This window comes from Haliaeetus albicilla, chromosome 18 (genome assembly GCF_947461875.1).
Source record: "Haliaeetus albicilla chromosome 18, bHalAlb1.1, whole genome shotgun sequence".
Classification (NCBI taxonomy): domain Eukaryota; kingdom Metazoa; phylum Chordata; class Aves; order Accipitriformes; family Accipitridae; genus Haliaeetus; species Haliaeetus albicilla.
In genome coordinates this window covers 22,733,223-22,750,315 of record NC_091500.1, presented here as the reverse complement: position 1 = coordinate 22,750,315, position 17,093 = coordinate 22,733,223, and the positions used below count along the sequence as shown (strand labels likewise).

General features: G+C 39.2%; 1 protein-coding gene across 3 annotated transcripts in view; it reads right to left on the bottom strand.

The window, feature by feature from the left end:
* Positions 1 to 17,093, bottom strand: part of DLGAP2 (DLG associated protein 2) — a 484,489-nt gene that overhangs the window by 161,609 nt on the left and 305,787 nt on the right. The window contains exon 4 of one of the 3 annotated variants that reach the window (XM_069805918.1): positions 3,211 to 3,243. The exons of the other annotated variants lie outside the window; for them this stretch is intronic. Coding sequence (XP_069662019.1) covers positions 3,211 to 3,243 — 33 coding nt within the window. The remainder of the gene's footprint in view (positions 1 to 3,210; positions 3,244 to 17,093) is intronic. 3 annotated transcript variants of the gene reach the window in all.

Sequence of the window (17,093 nt, the reverse complement as noted above, 5' to 3'; positions counted from 1 at the left end):
TCATAGACATTGTTCAGAAAACATATCTGAAAAAGGGAGACTTTTCAGTCTTACTGACAAAGGCATAGCAAAAGGAAGACTGGCAGATGAAATGAGACAAATTCAACCTTTCCACAACATTGCAATTTCCTAGCACTAAGGGTAATTAAATATTGGAACGGCTTACCAGGGGAGCTGGTGGACTCGCCATTGCTTGGAGCTTTAGGACGAGATTAGATATCATTGTAAAAGAGATGCTTTAATCCAGCTTCTGGAAGTTCTCAACATGCCCATAACACTTGCAGCTCTGCATTAAGACAATGACTATAATCAAATCTCATACTTTAGGGTTTCAGCTGATCAACTGCAAGGGTTATAAAGAATTTCTTTTCCCTTTCACATAAAAAACAGACAGATACTTTGGTGTGGTTTATATCCTGATCTGTCTCTGAAGTAGCAGAAATTGCCCACATCTACAGAAAACACAGGGGCAGCTGATGCAGTGGCCAGCAGTGACAGGGAAAGTCTTTTTTCTTAGCCTGAAATTCAGCAAGCAGTCCCATCCTAATGTGAGCTCACTTTGCATTTGAAGCCATCTGGATGCAAACCACCTCTGACCTGGGAATGGTGTGATTAGGTCAGTGCCAAACCAGGTTTGATCTGCATGCCCAGCTAAGGGCCTGGCATTAGCACCCACTCAGCCTTGCACTAACACAGCTATGTGACTTTTGGAAAGGAGCCCTTTCATGCTCTGCTCCTGCAGAGCACTGGCAAAGGGTCAAATGAAAAACGATTGGATCACCATACCCTTAGAGGTCTTGTTAATGAATCTTGCTGGATTGGCTCAAAGGCAGTGCATTTCCCAAGGTGAGATAAATAGAAATCTCAACTGAGTTTGGTTTGTGTTTGTTCAGTGTGAGATCCAAATCACCTGTTAATACACTGAGATCATCTGGACATATCTCATCTAGTTAACTAATTGCTAATGAAGAAGTGTAAGTAATACCTTGATCTCCTCTGTCTACTGAAAATTAACATGCTTTAGCCTAACTCATGTATCACAGGTATCAGGATGGATTTAGTGTTCTGTGTTTTCCAGTATAACTAGATACATAAGCATCCCTTTTGGTGTTTAATTTAGCTAATCTGTAACCATACAGTCTGCACTATTTTAGCAGAATACTGTCATGACTTAATTATTAAATGCAAGTAAAACTGAAGACAAGACAGGACATTCTGCTGCTTTTACAGTTTTGTGTGAAAGGCGTATGTCTGAACTGTCAAATAAAGCATAAAATGAGAAATGGTTCCTCTAGCAGTTTCTGTGAGCTGCACAGTGGCATGTCCATACTGTGAGCCTCCAGATAAAGATCTATTTAAGTCAAGTCCATGTTTCCAGGCTTTTGTTCTTCTCAGCTACCTATACTATTCTCCTACATCCCTTTGACAGTGAGCTAGATTCAAAGATATTTCTGCCTGTGCTAAATAATGGGCCATTTGATGGGAGTTGTGCACAGCTACACCTGAAATGTAAAGCAGGCATATAATTCACCTGTCCTGCAATTCAGGACATTTTCCATGCAGAATAAGGATGATTTCTTTTTACCATAATTCTGAAGCATACACATAAATATAAGGGTCTGTTGTCAGTATCGGTCATTATCATTATGTTAAGATTGTCATATTTCAAAGTAAGAATTGGGCACACCGTGATAGCACTATCTAGTAACACAAAATACTCATGTGAAAACAAAAGCAGACTCAATTTTTAAAAAGGAGGAAAAAAAAAGATACACTGATATGGCTTGTCTCAATGTCTATCTTGGTGATACATGCATATATTTGACAGCAATCGTGAAGATCGTATTTACAAGATGGCCCTATTAAGCAGTGCATTACTGCATGAGTATCCTTACTCAAACCAAATCAGACTACTTGGAATAAGAGTCTCCTCATCTGGGATGAAAATGGCAAAATCTGCTCTTACAGTCTTCTGACTTCTCAAACAGACATCGCTTGGTCTGCTGCTGCATTTGAGTACAAATAGCTCTGACAGACTCTGTACCCGGATCTGCTCCACACTGCACACAAATTTCATGATAATGAACTTCTAATCTTTTTTTGATCGTTTGTTCTACTGAGATTCTTATAGCATACCTAACACCCACAATGCAGGAATGGTTGGAAAACCTCGAATGAATCTACTGTCCCATGATTATTAAAGAAAACTCTTTTAAACAAAAACTGAAGGAGGAATATTGTATTATGCAATAGACACATTAGAAGCCAATTACATAATAAAGCCTAATATTGTTCTAATGATAAATATCACCACAAATTTTGACAAAATCTCTTTGGGATGGAATACTATGCCTTAGTTTTCATAACCCATTCATTTGAAGGACTATTCAAGAGAATTTTGAGTACAAGAAGCGTCTGCACATTTGCAGCAGAGATTTACCTTATCTCACAGAGTGCTCATTTATATTCCTCCTACGCCAAAATTTTTACTTGAGTAACACAGAAGTTCACGTGATCCCTGAGCATCAAATTCTCTGCTCTTGTATTTCTGCTAAAAAATTCCCAACTCAAAATGTTTGAATTGTTAAGTAATTATAGTTGTAAGATTCTAAAATGTTTAATTGAGTGGACTATTTTAAAAGTTAATTTCCATGTAGCATAAAAAATGGATGTGTACAGTAGAATTCAGAGAATTAACATAATTGTGTTCTCATCCTTTCTTGATTCTCTACTGAAAATGGTTTTCTTACTGTTCAAAATCTGTTTCCTATACATTTCTAGTAAGAGAACTGGAAACTCAGTCTTGTATTTCTTAAATCTTAGCTTTCCTTAAACACTACCAGGTGGGTTTTTTTCTTCCTTACAGAATCATGTGCAAGTTTGAATTAACTTAAAATCTTTTCATTAGGACTTGGTATTTTGGATTAATGCTTCTCCCCCCTGGGTTTGTTTAATATTAAAGATACTATAGTTAACATTTAAAGCAGATTTTCAATCTATTCTTTAAACTAGTGCATGTAATAGCTACCTCTTCTTAATTTATCTGAAATTTTAAAAAACCCTAACAGTACAATTTTGACATGTAACGAAATGCTGTCAGAAGCACACCAATTAAATTTTACACCACCACCACCCCCCCACAAAAGACAAGTCAATAAACTCAATATAAAACAAACAAATAACATAATCTAATCTAACTGTTCACTTTACCTGGAAATGCATGCCCTGTTAGAGAATCCAAATCTGAAATTAAAACAATGAAAAAATAATCTTTAACACTAATTTAATATTAAAAAACAAAAAAATCAAAACCAAACCTGGCACCAAATATCACATTATCACCAACATCAAATTTTAATCATATATATATGAAAAGCAAAACCAGAATACTTAGCATTACATTATGGAATTTTTCCTCTCCATAGTTTTGTAAAGATGTAAAATAGGATCTAAAGATTAAAATCTTGAACAATATGAGAAGCTAATTTACTTTACTGTTTAAGACAGACATACCACAATTAAATAGGAATTTTACAATACTTTTTAATGAACCTCTGCTTTCAGAAGCTTATATCTTGAGTATAAGCATTTGTTCTGAGGTCGTACATAAGAACAATAATTAGAAATCTGCAGAATGGTTTTTAGATTATACCATTTCAAAAATATTTTCTTTCTTGTTGATAACAAATAACAGGCCTAATTTTTTCTATCCTACTGCTCATTCTTTCATGTTTTTTTCAAAAATTAGCTGTTTTAAAAAAGAGAAGAAAGCTGGAAGTATTCCTGCTGACACCAAAAAAGCATAAATTAGGGCTTCACTGGTTGACTCCCATCTGAAGAGAGAGCAGGAAGACGCAGCAGTGGCACTGGTGGCACTAGAATGACCCCTCCCCAACTTGCACTGGAACCAGAACTCAGAATTTCATCTTTGAAGTGCTTTGACCCACCTTTGGAAATTCCTTGTTCTTAACAGAGACATATTTAGTAACTTTGAGGAGTTATACTCATAGATTCATTTGTAAATCTATAGCCAGAACTAAAAGAGTAGTTAGCTCTGATAAAGTATGGTCACAATATCAGCTAGGATTGCTATTGCGTTACCAAAGTGTAAGGCTAATTCTCAGACATACATGTCCAAAAAAACCCCTTCGTGGGTAGCGTTCTCTCATGCAAGACAGTGATGTGAGCATGTTTGGAAAACAAGCCCCTTTGCTAGGAGCAGTCCACCAGTTCCCAATTAGGTCACCAAGATAGCATGTGTGACCCTCAGATTGTCCTCCTTCCCGTCATATCACAAGTGGGATGGCAGAGGAATGCAGTAGCTATGTTCTCTTGGAAAAGCACAACAGGCAGATTATGGCTGACCAATTTACCCTAATATGTATACACATGAGCTCACCTGGCATTTATAGGAATAGAATGTATTTCTTGGCAGTGCTTGGAAAAAGGTAGTTGGGCAATCCAGGCACTTTATTAGAAACTTCTAGTACCATTTTTAAACTACTTCATCTTAAAAAAAAATTTTGTTTGCTAATTGCAGCCATCAACAGATACAAGATTCTAAGTTAATGGTTTAGGCCACAGAAATCCTGAGCTTCTTGTAATACAGTAACTGATTCTAAAAATTATTGGGAATATATTTACCAGTGAACTCCTGGATATACAGTTTCTCCTACTAACAGCAGGAAAGTGTGCTTGGCTTTAATGGAATCATAGAATGGTTTGAGTTGGAAGGACATTAAAAATCATCTAGTTCCAACCCCCCTGCCATGGGCAGGGACACCTTCCACCACATCACGTTGCTCAAAGCCCCATCCAACTTGGCCTTGAACACTTCCAGGGATGGGGCAGCCACAAACTCTCCGGGCAACCTGTTCCAGTGCCTCACCACCCTCACAGTAAAGAACTTCTGCCTTGCATCTAATCTAAACCTAACCTCTTTCAGTTTAAAGCCATTACACCTTGTCCTGTCACTACATGCCCTTGTGAAAAGTCCCTCTCCAGCTTTCTTATAAGCGCCTTTTAAGTACTGAAAGGCTGCTATAAGGTATCTCCGGAGCCTTCTCTTCTCCAGGCTGAACAACCCCAACTGTCTCAGCCTGTCTTCAAAGGAGAGGTGCTCCAGCCCTCTGATCATCTCTGTGGCCCTCCTCTGGACTTGATCCAACAGGTCCATGTCCTTCTTATGTTGGGGGCCCCAGAGCTGAACGCAGTACTGCAGGTGGGGTCTCACGAGAACAGAGCAGAGAGGGAGAATCACCTTCCTGGACCTGCTGGTCACGCTTCTTTTGATGCAGCCCAGGATACGGTTGGTTTTCTGGGCTGCAAACGCGCATTGCCGGGTCATGGTGAGTTTCTCATCAACCAACACATCCAAGTCCTTCTTCTCAGGGCTGCTCTCAATCCACTCATCGCCCAGCCTGCATTTGTGCTTGGGATTGCCCCGACCCATGTGCAGGACCTTGCACTTGGCCTTGTTGAACTTCATGAGGTTTGCACGGGCCCACCTCTCAAGCCTGTCAAGGTCCCTCCCGGATGGCATCTTTTCCCTCTAGAGTATCAACCATACCACACTGCTTGGTGTCATCCACAAGCTTGCTGAGGGTGCACTCAATCCCACTGTCCATGTCACCAACAAAGATGTTAAACAGCGCCAGTCCCAATACTGACCCCTGAGGAACACCACTCGTCATTGGTCTCCACTTGGACATCGAGCTGTTGACTGCAACTCTTTGAGTGTGACCATCCAGCCAATTCCTTATCCACCGAGTGGTCCATCTGTCAAATCCATGTCTCTCCAATTTAGAGACAAGGGTGTCGTGCGGGACAGGGTCAAATGCTTTGCACAAGTCCAGGTAGATGGTGTCAGTTGCTCTTCCCTTTCCACTAGTGCTGTAACCCCTTCATAGAAGGCCACCAAATTTGTCAGGCATGAAGCTATGTTAGCTGTCACCAGTCAGCTCTTTATTTTCCATGTGCCTTAGCATAGTTTCCAGCAGGAACTGCTCCATGATCTTGCCAGGCACAGAGGTGAGACTGACTGGCCTGTAGTTCCCCAGGTCTTCCTTTTTTCCCTTTTTATAAATGGGGATTATGTTTCCCCTTCTCCAGTCAGTGGGAACTTCCCCGGACTGCCACAACTTCTCAAATATGATGGATAGTGGCTATCCACTTCATCCACCAGTTCCCTCAGGACTTGTGGATGCATCTCATCAGGTCCCATGGACTTGTGCACCTTCAGGTTCCTTAGACGGTCTTGAACCTGATCTTCTCCTACAGTGGGTGGTTCTTCATTCTCCCAGTCCCTGCCTTTGCCTTCTGCAACTTGGGTTGTGTGGCTGGAGCACTTGCCGGTGAAGAGCGAGGCAAAAAAGTCTTTGAGTACCTCAGCCTTCTCCATGTCCCAGGTAACCAGGTCTCCCATTTCCTTCTGATAATAACTTATAACTGTTTAAATGAGATAAATTTCCCGAGGACTGAGAACACGTTTAATGTTGTAAGTGAACACAGGAGAAAGAAACCCCAAAATGTGATAAATCTATCAGAGAAAATTGTTTTCTGAAATCCAAGATAGTGAACACAATGCATTACCTAACACTTCTAGTATGTGGGGTCTCAAGTGTTATCATACTGAACTTTATCATAAACTATAGCAGAAATAAAAACTAATCGCAGCATTTTTCCTTACAGAGCCTGAGAGACAAGAGAATGTTGTTGCCCTCTAGGATCCCATAAAAGCCCCACCAAAACCAGATTATGCATAAATGGAGTATCTAGCTATGCCGTGACTGCTCTCTGAAAGCACAGAGACTGGATGCAGCCACCATGCAAATCTAAATCATTCCAAAAATACCTGTAATACTTGAATTGCCCAAACTGCTGTCACTGTGCACATGCTGTGGCTGCACATCATGCACACACAATAATGTGTTTGAAAACATCTATTCTATGTCATTTTATTGATGAAAGTATCCTGATGCAAAACCTTAAAAAAGAAGAAAAAGACCAGGAGAAGAAAAAAAGTCCTCTTCCTACAGCAAGCAGCTAACAATATCTAGTCAGACACTGGGATTTAAAAGAAAAAAAAAACAACCTACCACCCAAACAAAAAAAGTGGGACTTGTTTCTGAAAAGTGCATGTACATATTGTGACTTACACCAGAAATCACTGTAAAAATGCTATTCTGAAACTAATGCAGATAACATAATGCAAATTAATTAGGCACTTGTCCCAGCATAAACCAGCACTACTTTGTAATACTCTGTGTTAAGCTAACGATGTAAATTGTGGATATGTTTATTTTCTTACAAGTCGACCTACACTAACTGAAAACAAGGTAGTTTGTCACCCAAGCACATGTGTCTTGTGTGAACTGTTAAATAAAATCAGACCTACTTTGCTAGCTGAAACCAGAAGAGTTTATGGTATATTGAACCCACAAATCATGATCCATGTGCCCCGATTCCATCATTACATTTCACAAAGAATGATACGAGCTGACACCGCATAGGCAGGCAATGTAAAGTTTCCCATATAAAGATAAATACAGTGTGCAGCATTTCCCTGCTAGACTTCAATATATGCAATTACTGCAGTTATAATGGAACGAAACCTTTGTTGTGACTGAAACAACTGGGGTATTCAGTCTCTGCCGTAAGATTTCTTCTACTCTTCTACGGACTCCAAGTGCTGGAGAAAAATCAACATTTCCTGTTATTGTTCAGAAGACTTCACAGTTTCTTGGACTCATTTTCAATTAAGTAAGCCTGGTCAGGTGGAATCTAATTTTCCTCCATTCCATTTATTTAATGAATTGCCCTGATTTGGTACCATTCACTTTTATTTTCATACATAAGAGTTTCTAAGCAAAGAGCAGGAATATGAGATGAAAGTGGAGTACATACAAATGAAACACATTTCCATCCCCTTTTTAAGGCAAAATAGCTAGCATGTCCACAGTAGCAATTAGCAATGAATTTTACTCATGCAATCCATACCTGATTCATACTCTAAGTCATTGATTTAAGTAGAAAAACCAGTGATTTGATTATAAAGCTGACTTCCAGTTATATTGCATAGCATGATTTTTAAAAAGGGAAAGAGGGTGTACTTCTCAGCAGGCAGTATCTTTGGTATGCCACATTCATTTCATTAGCTCAGTGCAAAACAGACATTGGAGATGGTACAAGCTTTTCATGCCAATAAGCTAATTGTTTTTTCCTAGCGCTGATTAGCAAAGATGGAGTCCTGTCTGTATCTTGCCTCCAGGCCCTGTTCCTCCTATTTCAAAAAGAGCGTACACTGCACAATCCAGTACGCAACCTTTGACTTCCACTTGCATGGTACTCCTAGTGCTGTGCTTACAGTAAAATATCAAAGCTCGGTATAGCTGCCACTGACATTCGTTGGCAGAGTACCAATGCCAAATGCATGGAAAGAATGATTTTTACAGTGCGTGGGAAAACATTTTTAAGGTGCAGAGCACATTTAAGTCATTTAACATTAAGGGCTCTCCGTGGCATTGTCAGCAAGATCATGAAATACCAAACCACCTCTGGGAGCTGATACCTGTTTAGAAAGGTTATGAGAAGCTAAATGAATGCTAAATCTTTTGAAAATACAGGATTTCTTTCTGCTTCTAAGAGTTTAATAGATATTGCCAGCAGGAAATGAGTGTCTCTGCTTTGCTAAACTTCCAGTTAGACTCAATCTTATTTCACTAAAAGTCCATAACTGGCCAGCAGACCTTAAGAGCCATTGTGGATGTGCACAACACCTGGACCATGAATTCTGCAAAGCTCATGTCTTCTTTAAACAAGAAGAGAAGAGTGAGGTCCAGCCCCTCAAAAAATTGGGAATATGAAGGGAGAGAAATAAAAAAGGCTGGTCACAAAGAAGAGAGTAAAGAGCTGACATATAGCTGCAGATGTGAGATGGCTTGCATTAACCAGAAGTTACAACTGTAGCTTTGACAATCAGGTCAGTGAAAACTATTGGCGTATAACTCCTAGGATTGGATTTGGATTGTGAGATACTGGAAACCCAGATTTGGGGTTTGATTTGGGGTTTAATTTGGTACTACCCAAAACTAAAGCCAGAGGTAAACTAGAAGTAGGTAAGCAGTTCTTTGCATTAGCCTCTAGAGGGGGAAAGTTTCCTTCAGCTTCAGAAATGATGTACATTAGTCACTAAAAAGCTGTTTTCGCAGTAGAGGCAACTCTTACACACAGTCCTGTTGCCTAGACTTGGGTTTGCACTATTTATCATTAACCTGCCACTGTGCCCCTAACCTATTGCAATAAAACTGTTTTCAGGCGCTTTCTTATTTTCATCGATATATTAGTGCATTAATTTGCCACCAATCCTGTTAACAGCACAATTATCATTTTAATAGGAATGTAAACCTTTTCTGTGAGAATTTCCCCAATGAGAAGAAAAGAAGAATTAACATAAAGGTTGCACTCAGGAACTCATAATAGTACAATCACCATCTTACAAACCCACTGCTCACTTGCACTGGTTGTTGGAACTTATTTTTACTCTTGGAGATAATTCAAAGAAAAAGAAATAGCTGAGCAGTTAGTTATGAAGACTTAAAAATATGACATTACAAAGTGTATTTATTTATCTGATTCAACTTGATACCATCAATCTATTGATAAAAAAATTGCAACATATTGAGACAGTTAGATCACATCTACAGTGTTAACTCGGGTTTCATTTTGCCAGCTTTCTTTCAGTGATATCCTTAAGAGTGGGATTCAAATTTACTTTTCTGCAGTAGAGGTGTCTACATGTAAGCAAAGTCTCTGAGCTTCCATTAGCTCCAATGAAGAAGTAGTTGAAATTGAGTCGATTAATTACATCAAAAAGGAGAAACCAAAGTTGGTCAGATAAATGGTTAGAACAGCTCTTTCCATTGGCAAGATCTCTACTAACTAGACTGGGAGCTTAGACAGCTACCTACATAACTTATGGTGTAGGTATTTAGAGCTGAATCTCACCCAAGAATATCTTTAAGGAAAATAATCTACATATATGGATGTGGATCTGAGACAGCCACAAGAATAATATGGGAATGATTTAAGCATGGAATATTAGCTGTTTTGTTGTTGGTAAATCTGATAGCCTCAGATCTCTGAAATGGCTAGTTAAAATAAGTCCCAGACAAAAATAAACTTTGTCCTCTCAGCCTCCAGTGCAAAAACTCACTGGTCATTTTCTCCACTCTTTTAGACTCGCAGGATAATTATACAGGATGATGCTTGCCTTCTGATTTAACGTTATTCCAGCAAGAACTTGGACAATGGACACAAACTGACACACAGAAGGGTCCATCTGAACACCAGGAAACACTTTTTTTTTACTGTGAGGGTGACCGAGCACTGGCACAGGCTGCCCAGAGAGGTTATGGAGTCTCCTTCCCTGGAGATATTAAAAAAACAGCTGGACATGGTCCTGGAGCACCGCACTTTGGGTGGCCCTGCTTGGGCAGAGGGGTTGGATCAGATGACTTTCAGAGGTCCCTTCCAACCTCAACCAGTCTGTGATTCTGTGAGATAATACCAATTGTCGAAACAACCCAGGGGCTGCTTATGGCTGCAGTGTTGGCAGACCAGGAGAAAGAAATGCATTTTTCCTGATGAGGGGATTGCATTGAGGGAGACAGATCACAAAAAAATATTGATCAGGAGAGCTTTTATTAATAAGGCTGCTCTTGTTAATAGAATCCTTCCGTTGTTATTAATAGCTGGTAACCATTCACACTGCCCATGCATGTCTTTGCTCACACAGCTCACTCTTGCACACTCACTCGCAGTTACCCACGAGTGCGCAGCTGGGAGGCCAACCCCAGCTGTTTGCGCAGAGGTGCGGGGTCATAACAGCACACAGGGGCTCTTCGGCAGGTGTCCAGAAAGTCCCTCAAAGGGTCCTTCATTTCATCAGGTGTATATGTAATCCTGCAGCCTGGCCGCATGTAGCAGCAGCACCCTTTTGAAAGCGGTCCCATTTACACAACCGGCTGTGGATGCCAGCGTGGGCAGGTGGCCAGGTACGGCCAAGTTTTGGTGCCCCAAGTTTATTAGTTCTTGCAGAGCCAGACAGACTGCCAATCTCAGGAGTCCGTCAGTGCCTGGGAGACTGCTGCACGCTGCTCTCCGCAGCCTGCTGTATCCTCATAACTTTCTCTATCCATACACCTAGGTACCTATAGAAATCACTTGCACAAGCTCACACAGAAGGCACTTTTATGCAACGCAGCCTCTCCCCTGCTACACAATATGCTTTAGCAGAAGCAGCTAGTGGGAGACCTAAAATCCTGTTATTCCAGATGCAAATTTATCCTTACATAGTAGTTGTGATAATCACAACAGCTGGTAATACCACCAAATGCACATTATCCTTAAAAGATTCCATTCAAAACAACATGATAAAGGAAGAAAATACACTTTCAGATTTACTAACGCATCTTATTAAAACAAAAAGCTCTCTTAAGATACAGTTAACGTCTTGTCAAACCCTTCCCCTGAATAGCATATATTAATTAAATGTATTGTCCTTAGTTTCCTCAGAATAATTTAATTTCTGTGTTCCTGAAGTTGTATTTATTAGGGCTTTTGGGTTAAAATGTCACCACCCTCTATACAGAATAAAAGTTCATATTATATTCCAAAAAAATTTTATAAAAACTTTAGATTATATCAAAAAAAATTTGGGATATTGGACACAGTTGATTGTAAACATATCCTCCAGGTCTAGTTTGACTTGACTGAGCTCCTTTAGTAGGACCATTGAGGGTAACCTACTTCAAATTACAAGTAACTGGGAATGACTGACCCTGGCCAGCTTAACTGGATCATGGTCTGCTTCCCTTTCTCCACAACTTTTGTTTTCCTCATTTCTTTACTCTGTCTCACTTTAGAAAACTAAAGAAAAACAACCACCAATTAAAAATAAAAAACCCAAAACCAGTTTCTTTACATTTTGAAAGCCATCATTAATCCATTTTCTCCTTCTGCTGATCTCAAGCAAGCTGCCTGCTTCATGTTTCCTAGTATAATCATGGCCTCGGGACTGGTTTATCCAAACTCAGTACAGGGTTTTTAAATAACATCTTAAAATATGTTGTAGAACCTACAGCTGCACGCAGCCATCTCAAGATCAGAACATTAATGCTTTCCAAAGTAGCTCTCTTCAGGAAACCTGAAGTACATTACGGCTGAAATCCCAGCCCCGGTTTCCTGCAGTGAGGGATGCTGCGCTGACAGCGGCGGCAGCACCCACTGTACTCGAGCACAGAGAGACTTTATTTAGGCAGCATTCAGTAGCACTTTGAGAGCGGTGATGGAGGACACCTATCATCAGTGGTAGCTATGCTGTAATTCGGAACCCACCGCAGTTCATCACAGCCTTACTGCCCCATATCAAGCCAGGATTTCCCAGAGGACTACCACAGGCGTGCTGTCCTCAGCGTGTGTAATAATCCCAATGCTTTGAGGAAGGCACACTGTATCTACAGGCACACTGTAACTGGGAGCACTACAGCTCCTAAATCCCACTCGAGTGCAGTGTGTACGTATGTAAAACAAGCTCACACATATAAATGAAAAAGGTTCTCAGAAATATCAGTACAAATATTATTCGTACTTTCCCCAGTGACTTCTGCTTGTGCAGCTAGTTTAGTCATGACAGAGGTGAAAGAACTAATTTCCTAATGTACTCTAACTTCTTAGCATGTCTACAAACATTTTTAAGCTCAGGAACACTTTTTAAATGATGTATGGCTGATCACTGAACAATCAACACCTTACATCTAAAAATTCCTAGAAAGTTTTAATTCTAACTGATTTTTTTTGAGGATATTTGTAAATATATTCCAGTCCTGCCACAACAAAGGCTGCACATATCCAGGATCTGTGGAGCTGTGGTTAGTACAGTACTATTCTTGAGTTAATACCCTAAAGCCTTCACTTTGGGTCGGAGCCGATTTCTATCCTGCTAGCTCAAAAGGCAAGTATAACTCTTTCCTATCTGTCTGAAAAAGACCATACAGAAACAACACAGGTTCCAAATTAAGGAGATTGCTAACACAGACAGCCATGGGCTATTTATACTTGTTTAACCTCTGAAAAATTGTTATTTGTAGGTAGAGTTTCAATATCTGACAGCCAACAGCTGGTAGAGTTTTAAGAGTCTAGTCCAACCTGACTTGTGCATTCAACCAACTCTCTTCCTATACGAAAAGTTAACACTTAAATTTATTTTACTTTAACGTGGAGCATATGCATTCCATGACTCAGGAGAAACAATGATGTAATACACATCATGATATGGTGATATCATGACTCTCAGAAATATCAGGCTATGAAATTTTCCAGACCAGAAAACCATACAATAGATGAAGTAAAAGTCTGGTAAATAGGAATCAACCTGTTTATGTAATGTTGAGGCATTTGTGAAGTCTTCTGATGAAATTCTGGAGGTAGGCACTGGGCAAGTGAGGATTCTCAAACAGGTTTAATAATACTATACCAAAAAATAAAATAAAATCTAAAAAAATAAAATCAGTTTCCGGAAAAATGAACTGCAAAATAATGCATCTGCTCAGTTTTATTGCAGTCCTTTTCAAAATCTGCTTTCTGCATGAGAAAGGCAAGAAATCCACTGAAATTCAACTGTTCCACTTTACGCCTCTATACATGTCAGACACCATGACATGGCTTTCGGAAGCTGCTTCTTTGTGTTGTCAGATTCTTTCAGTTCATCTCATTCTTTCTCTTGTTCTGGAAATGCCTCTTCTCCTCACACTTCCCCTGTTTTTTACTGACTTTTCTTTTTCCTTGAAATTTATATAAATATAAGCTCTTGAATCAGCAGGCGTTCCTAAACAAAAAAAAAATTTCTCTCATTTTCACCTCAGCGTAAACTTTCCTTCCTCTAACTCATGTCAGATTGCTTTCAGGCTTGTGCTCAGCTTGATCTGGTCTTTAGTATAGCATTCATTATCTTCTGCTGGCCAAGCCACAGTATTTTTCATATTCATTCTCCTGTCTATTTTCCTTTTATCAGATAAAACCAAGCACTTATTATTAAGCAATCTTTCAAGCCTTTGATGCCCTGCCTGGTTTCACAGAGACTAAATAACTATGTTTATACATTGACACATAAAGTACCAAGTTGAGCTTTACATGACAAAGCTGACTCAGTGACTTCCTAAATATTAGGACAATTCCTGTTATACTAAACAAGCTGAGTCTTCTAAGTACGTTAGATTTGCAAAAGCTAGTGGGGGGAAAAAAAGCACCTCTACTTAATACTTAAAGGGAAAAAAACACCCCAAACATTAAAAGTGCAGGCAACGAAGCATTTCCATAAGGCAAGTCCATGAGTTTGCTAACAGATAATGCCTTTCCAGAAGGAAAAGTTAGAAGAGATTTCGCACAGTCTATGCATACATTTTATAATGTCCAAAACTGGTATACAAGAGAGACTGATTAGGGCTAGAGGAATGTAGCACTTCCACATCCCCGAAGATGCACAAAGAAAAAAAAAAAGGTGTTAAATGTTAATTTAAAAAAAATGAAACCAAACCAAAACCACGTACAAACTGACTTTCTACATGAAAGGCAAATATAATTCCAATATAAAGACTAAAAAACTTAAGAAGGGCTGAAAGTGAAAGCATGAAAAATTTGTTATAAGTGGCACTGGACTTAAAACCGAATTGAAGAACTACACTAGTGAAACTACACAAATGTAAGCGATATTATTTGATATTAATTCTGCTTCCAAGGTATTTCAAAGAATAATTGCACAGATGTCTCAGGGCTTTTAAATCATTGAAGCTAAAATGGATCATTTTGTCACTTAACATGAATACTGTGTAGGAGGTTTAAAGTTTATGTCAGGTCAACAAATACTTGGACTCTATTTGTTTGAGAAAAATATCCTTTTTGGGGACCAGCTCTATTATGTACACATGGATGAAATCAGCTTCCATTACAAAATGTTTCTTTAGCTCTCATGTGGATCTTAGTTCAGAAAACTAGTGTGCTCTGACAACTGCTCTGTGTACTCTGGAAATGAAGACAGATTTTTCTTATTTTGAAGATAATCAGTCAACATAGATGTTAAAACATTATGTTACAATAAAATGGTGACTGCTATTGTTTTTTTCCTTTCTCATTACTGCTCACTGCCTCTTCAAACTTTATGTTTACTTAAACCTTTTCAAGCCTGTGGCAATATCTGAAGAGACTGTGTTAAAATTAATTAAATCTTTAAAAACTTTTAGCCATAGTCCTGCTCTTACTGAGTGATGTCAATGAGAAAAGCAGCAGGTGCAGGTTTTCCTTCTGTCCTATCATATCACAGTACTCAGGATATAGATGGATTCTGATGTAGGCTTGTCAAAGACAACTTCAAGGGGGAAAATGCTAAAGAAAGTTTTAATTTTAAAATTGATATGATTTTGTTGCAGAAAAAAAAAAAAGACAGAATATATATTTTTCTCTGCCAGGAGCATCAAGGGTCTAGAAGGAGATAAGAACTGTGTTAAAGCTATATACCACAAAAGTTCAAGACATGAAACAGGCTACTCCATTTCACTGGTACCCATACTCCATGCAATGAAGAGAAGTATAAAGTAGCCAGGTTTTTAAAGGAAGCAATGGAAATGGGGAAAGCTTATCAGTTCCAGGCAGTTCATGTGACATTGCACAAGAAGCACGTTAAGTGCCTCTGTTTATGCATGCTAGAAACCGAAGCAAAGGAGGGCATGTTGCAGAGGCCCCTGTTGACTCCACGCATAGTGACTAGGATCATGAAGCAGCAGAGGCACATTTACGACACATTGCATCTGAGCTAATAAGCCATTTCAAGATTAATAGCTGTAGTCCAAAGCCATTTGAAAGTAGCTACTATGCTTCAGGGCCCGAGCTGACAAGTCTACATCACACCAAGCTGTTGCTTTCTTTGAATGTCTTTTCCTGAAAGGAAGCCTTTAGCAAAACAAATAAGTATAATTCACAGAACTTGCCTTCTTAACTAGCTGACCTCTTCCCACAGCCAGCATGAAGACAAAGGGACAAAGGAATCTCCACCATTTAAGAAAAGACTATAGGAATGGGTCAACAGCCTATAACACGAGGCAGCACACAATAACAATTGCGATAACAATGTGTTGTTCATGTGTCATTCACTGAACAGTAGGCAGCTTCTGAAATGGTTATTTAAGAAAGTTGTCAATGTTTTCAGTGATAAACACCAGAGTTCTATCAGAAATGACTGCAAGACTCCCTTTGATTTCATAGGGGTAAGAATTGCACTGAATTCAGAAAGAAAAGACCATGAAACAGGAGAAGGGATTTCATGGGGAAAAGTTTGTGATAATGTAATTAAAATTTTTATGCACAAGGGAACGAAGTAAAGGCTGAATTGGCTTTTGCCCACAGGCATTTCCAGATTTGATTGCTTCACTCGGTTGGTTTAGCATTCTTTCAGCACGGTTTTGTTCTTTCGACATTTCTCATGCAGAATATAACCAGAGGAGAAAAGTTATTTCATGATGTAACTCATCAGTGTCAGTGGAGTTACTCCAGTATGGAATATGGTTTGCCATCAAAACTGATTGATTTTGTAGATTTTAAATATTCAACTATTAGATGAAATAACAACTGTTTAATCATAACCTAAATCCTAGGTACAACTCTTCTGAACATTATTGTAAAACGCATGAATGCACAGGTAAAACAGAGCAAACAGTTCAGTTACCATTTCTAGATCCAGGATACATAATCCATGAGCTACAAGTTAATTCTGGGCCCTGACTTGAAATAGGAAAACAGCCAAATTGTCAGGGGTCTCTCACTTTGACCAACTTCGGGTTTGAAAAGCTTTTCCAATGAAAATGCACTGAAACTGCTTTGTTCTCTGGGATAGACTGTCTTGAAAAATCAGCAGTTTCAAATGGAAGGAAAAGACTTATCAGAATATTCTAAAAATAACTGTATTTGAAGGCTAAGTCTGGTCTTCAGTGTGTAATTTGAGCTCATCTTTTCTAAATGACAAAGACCTCCTTTCATATTTTAGC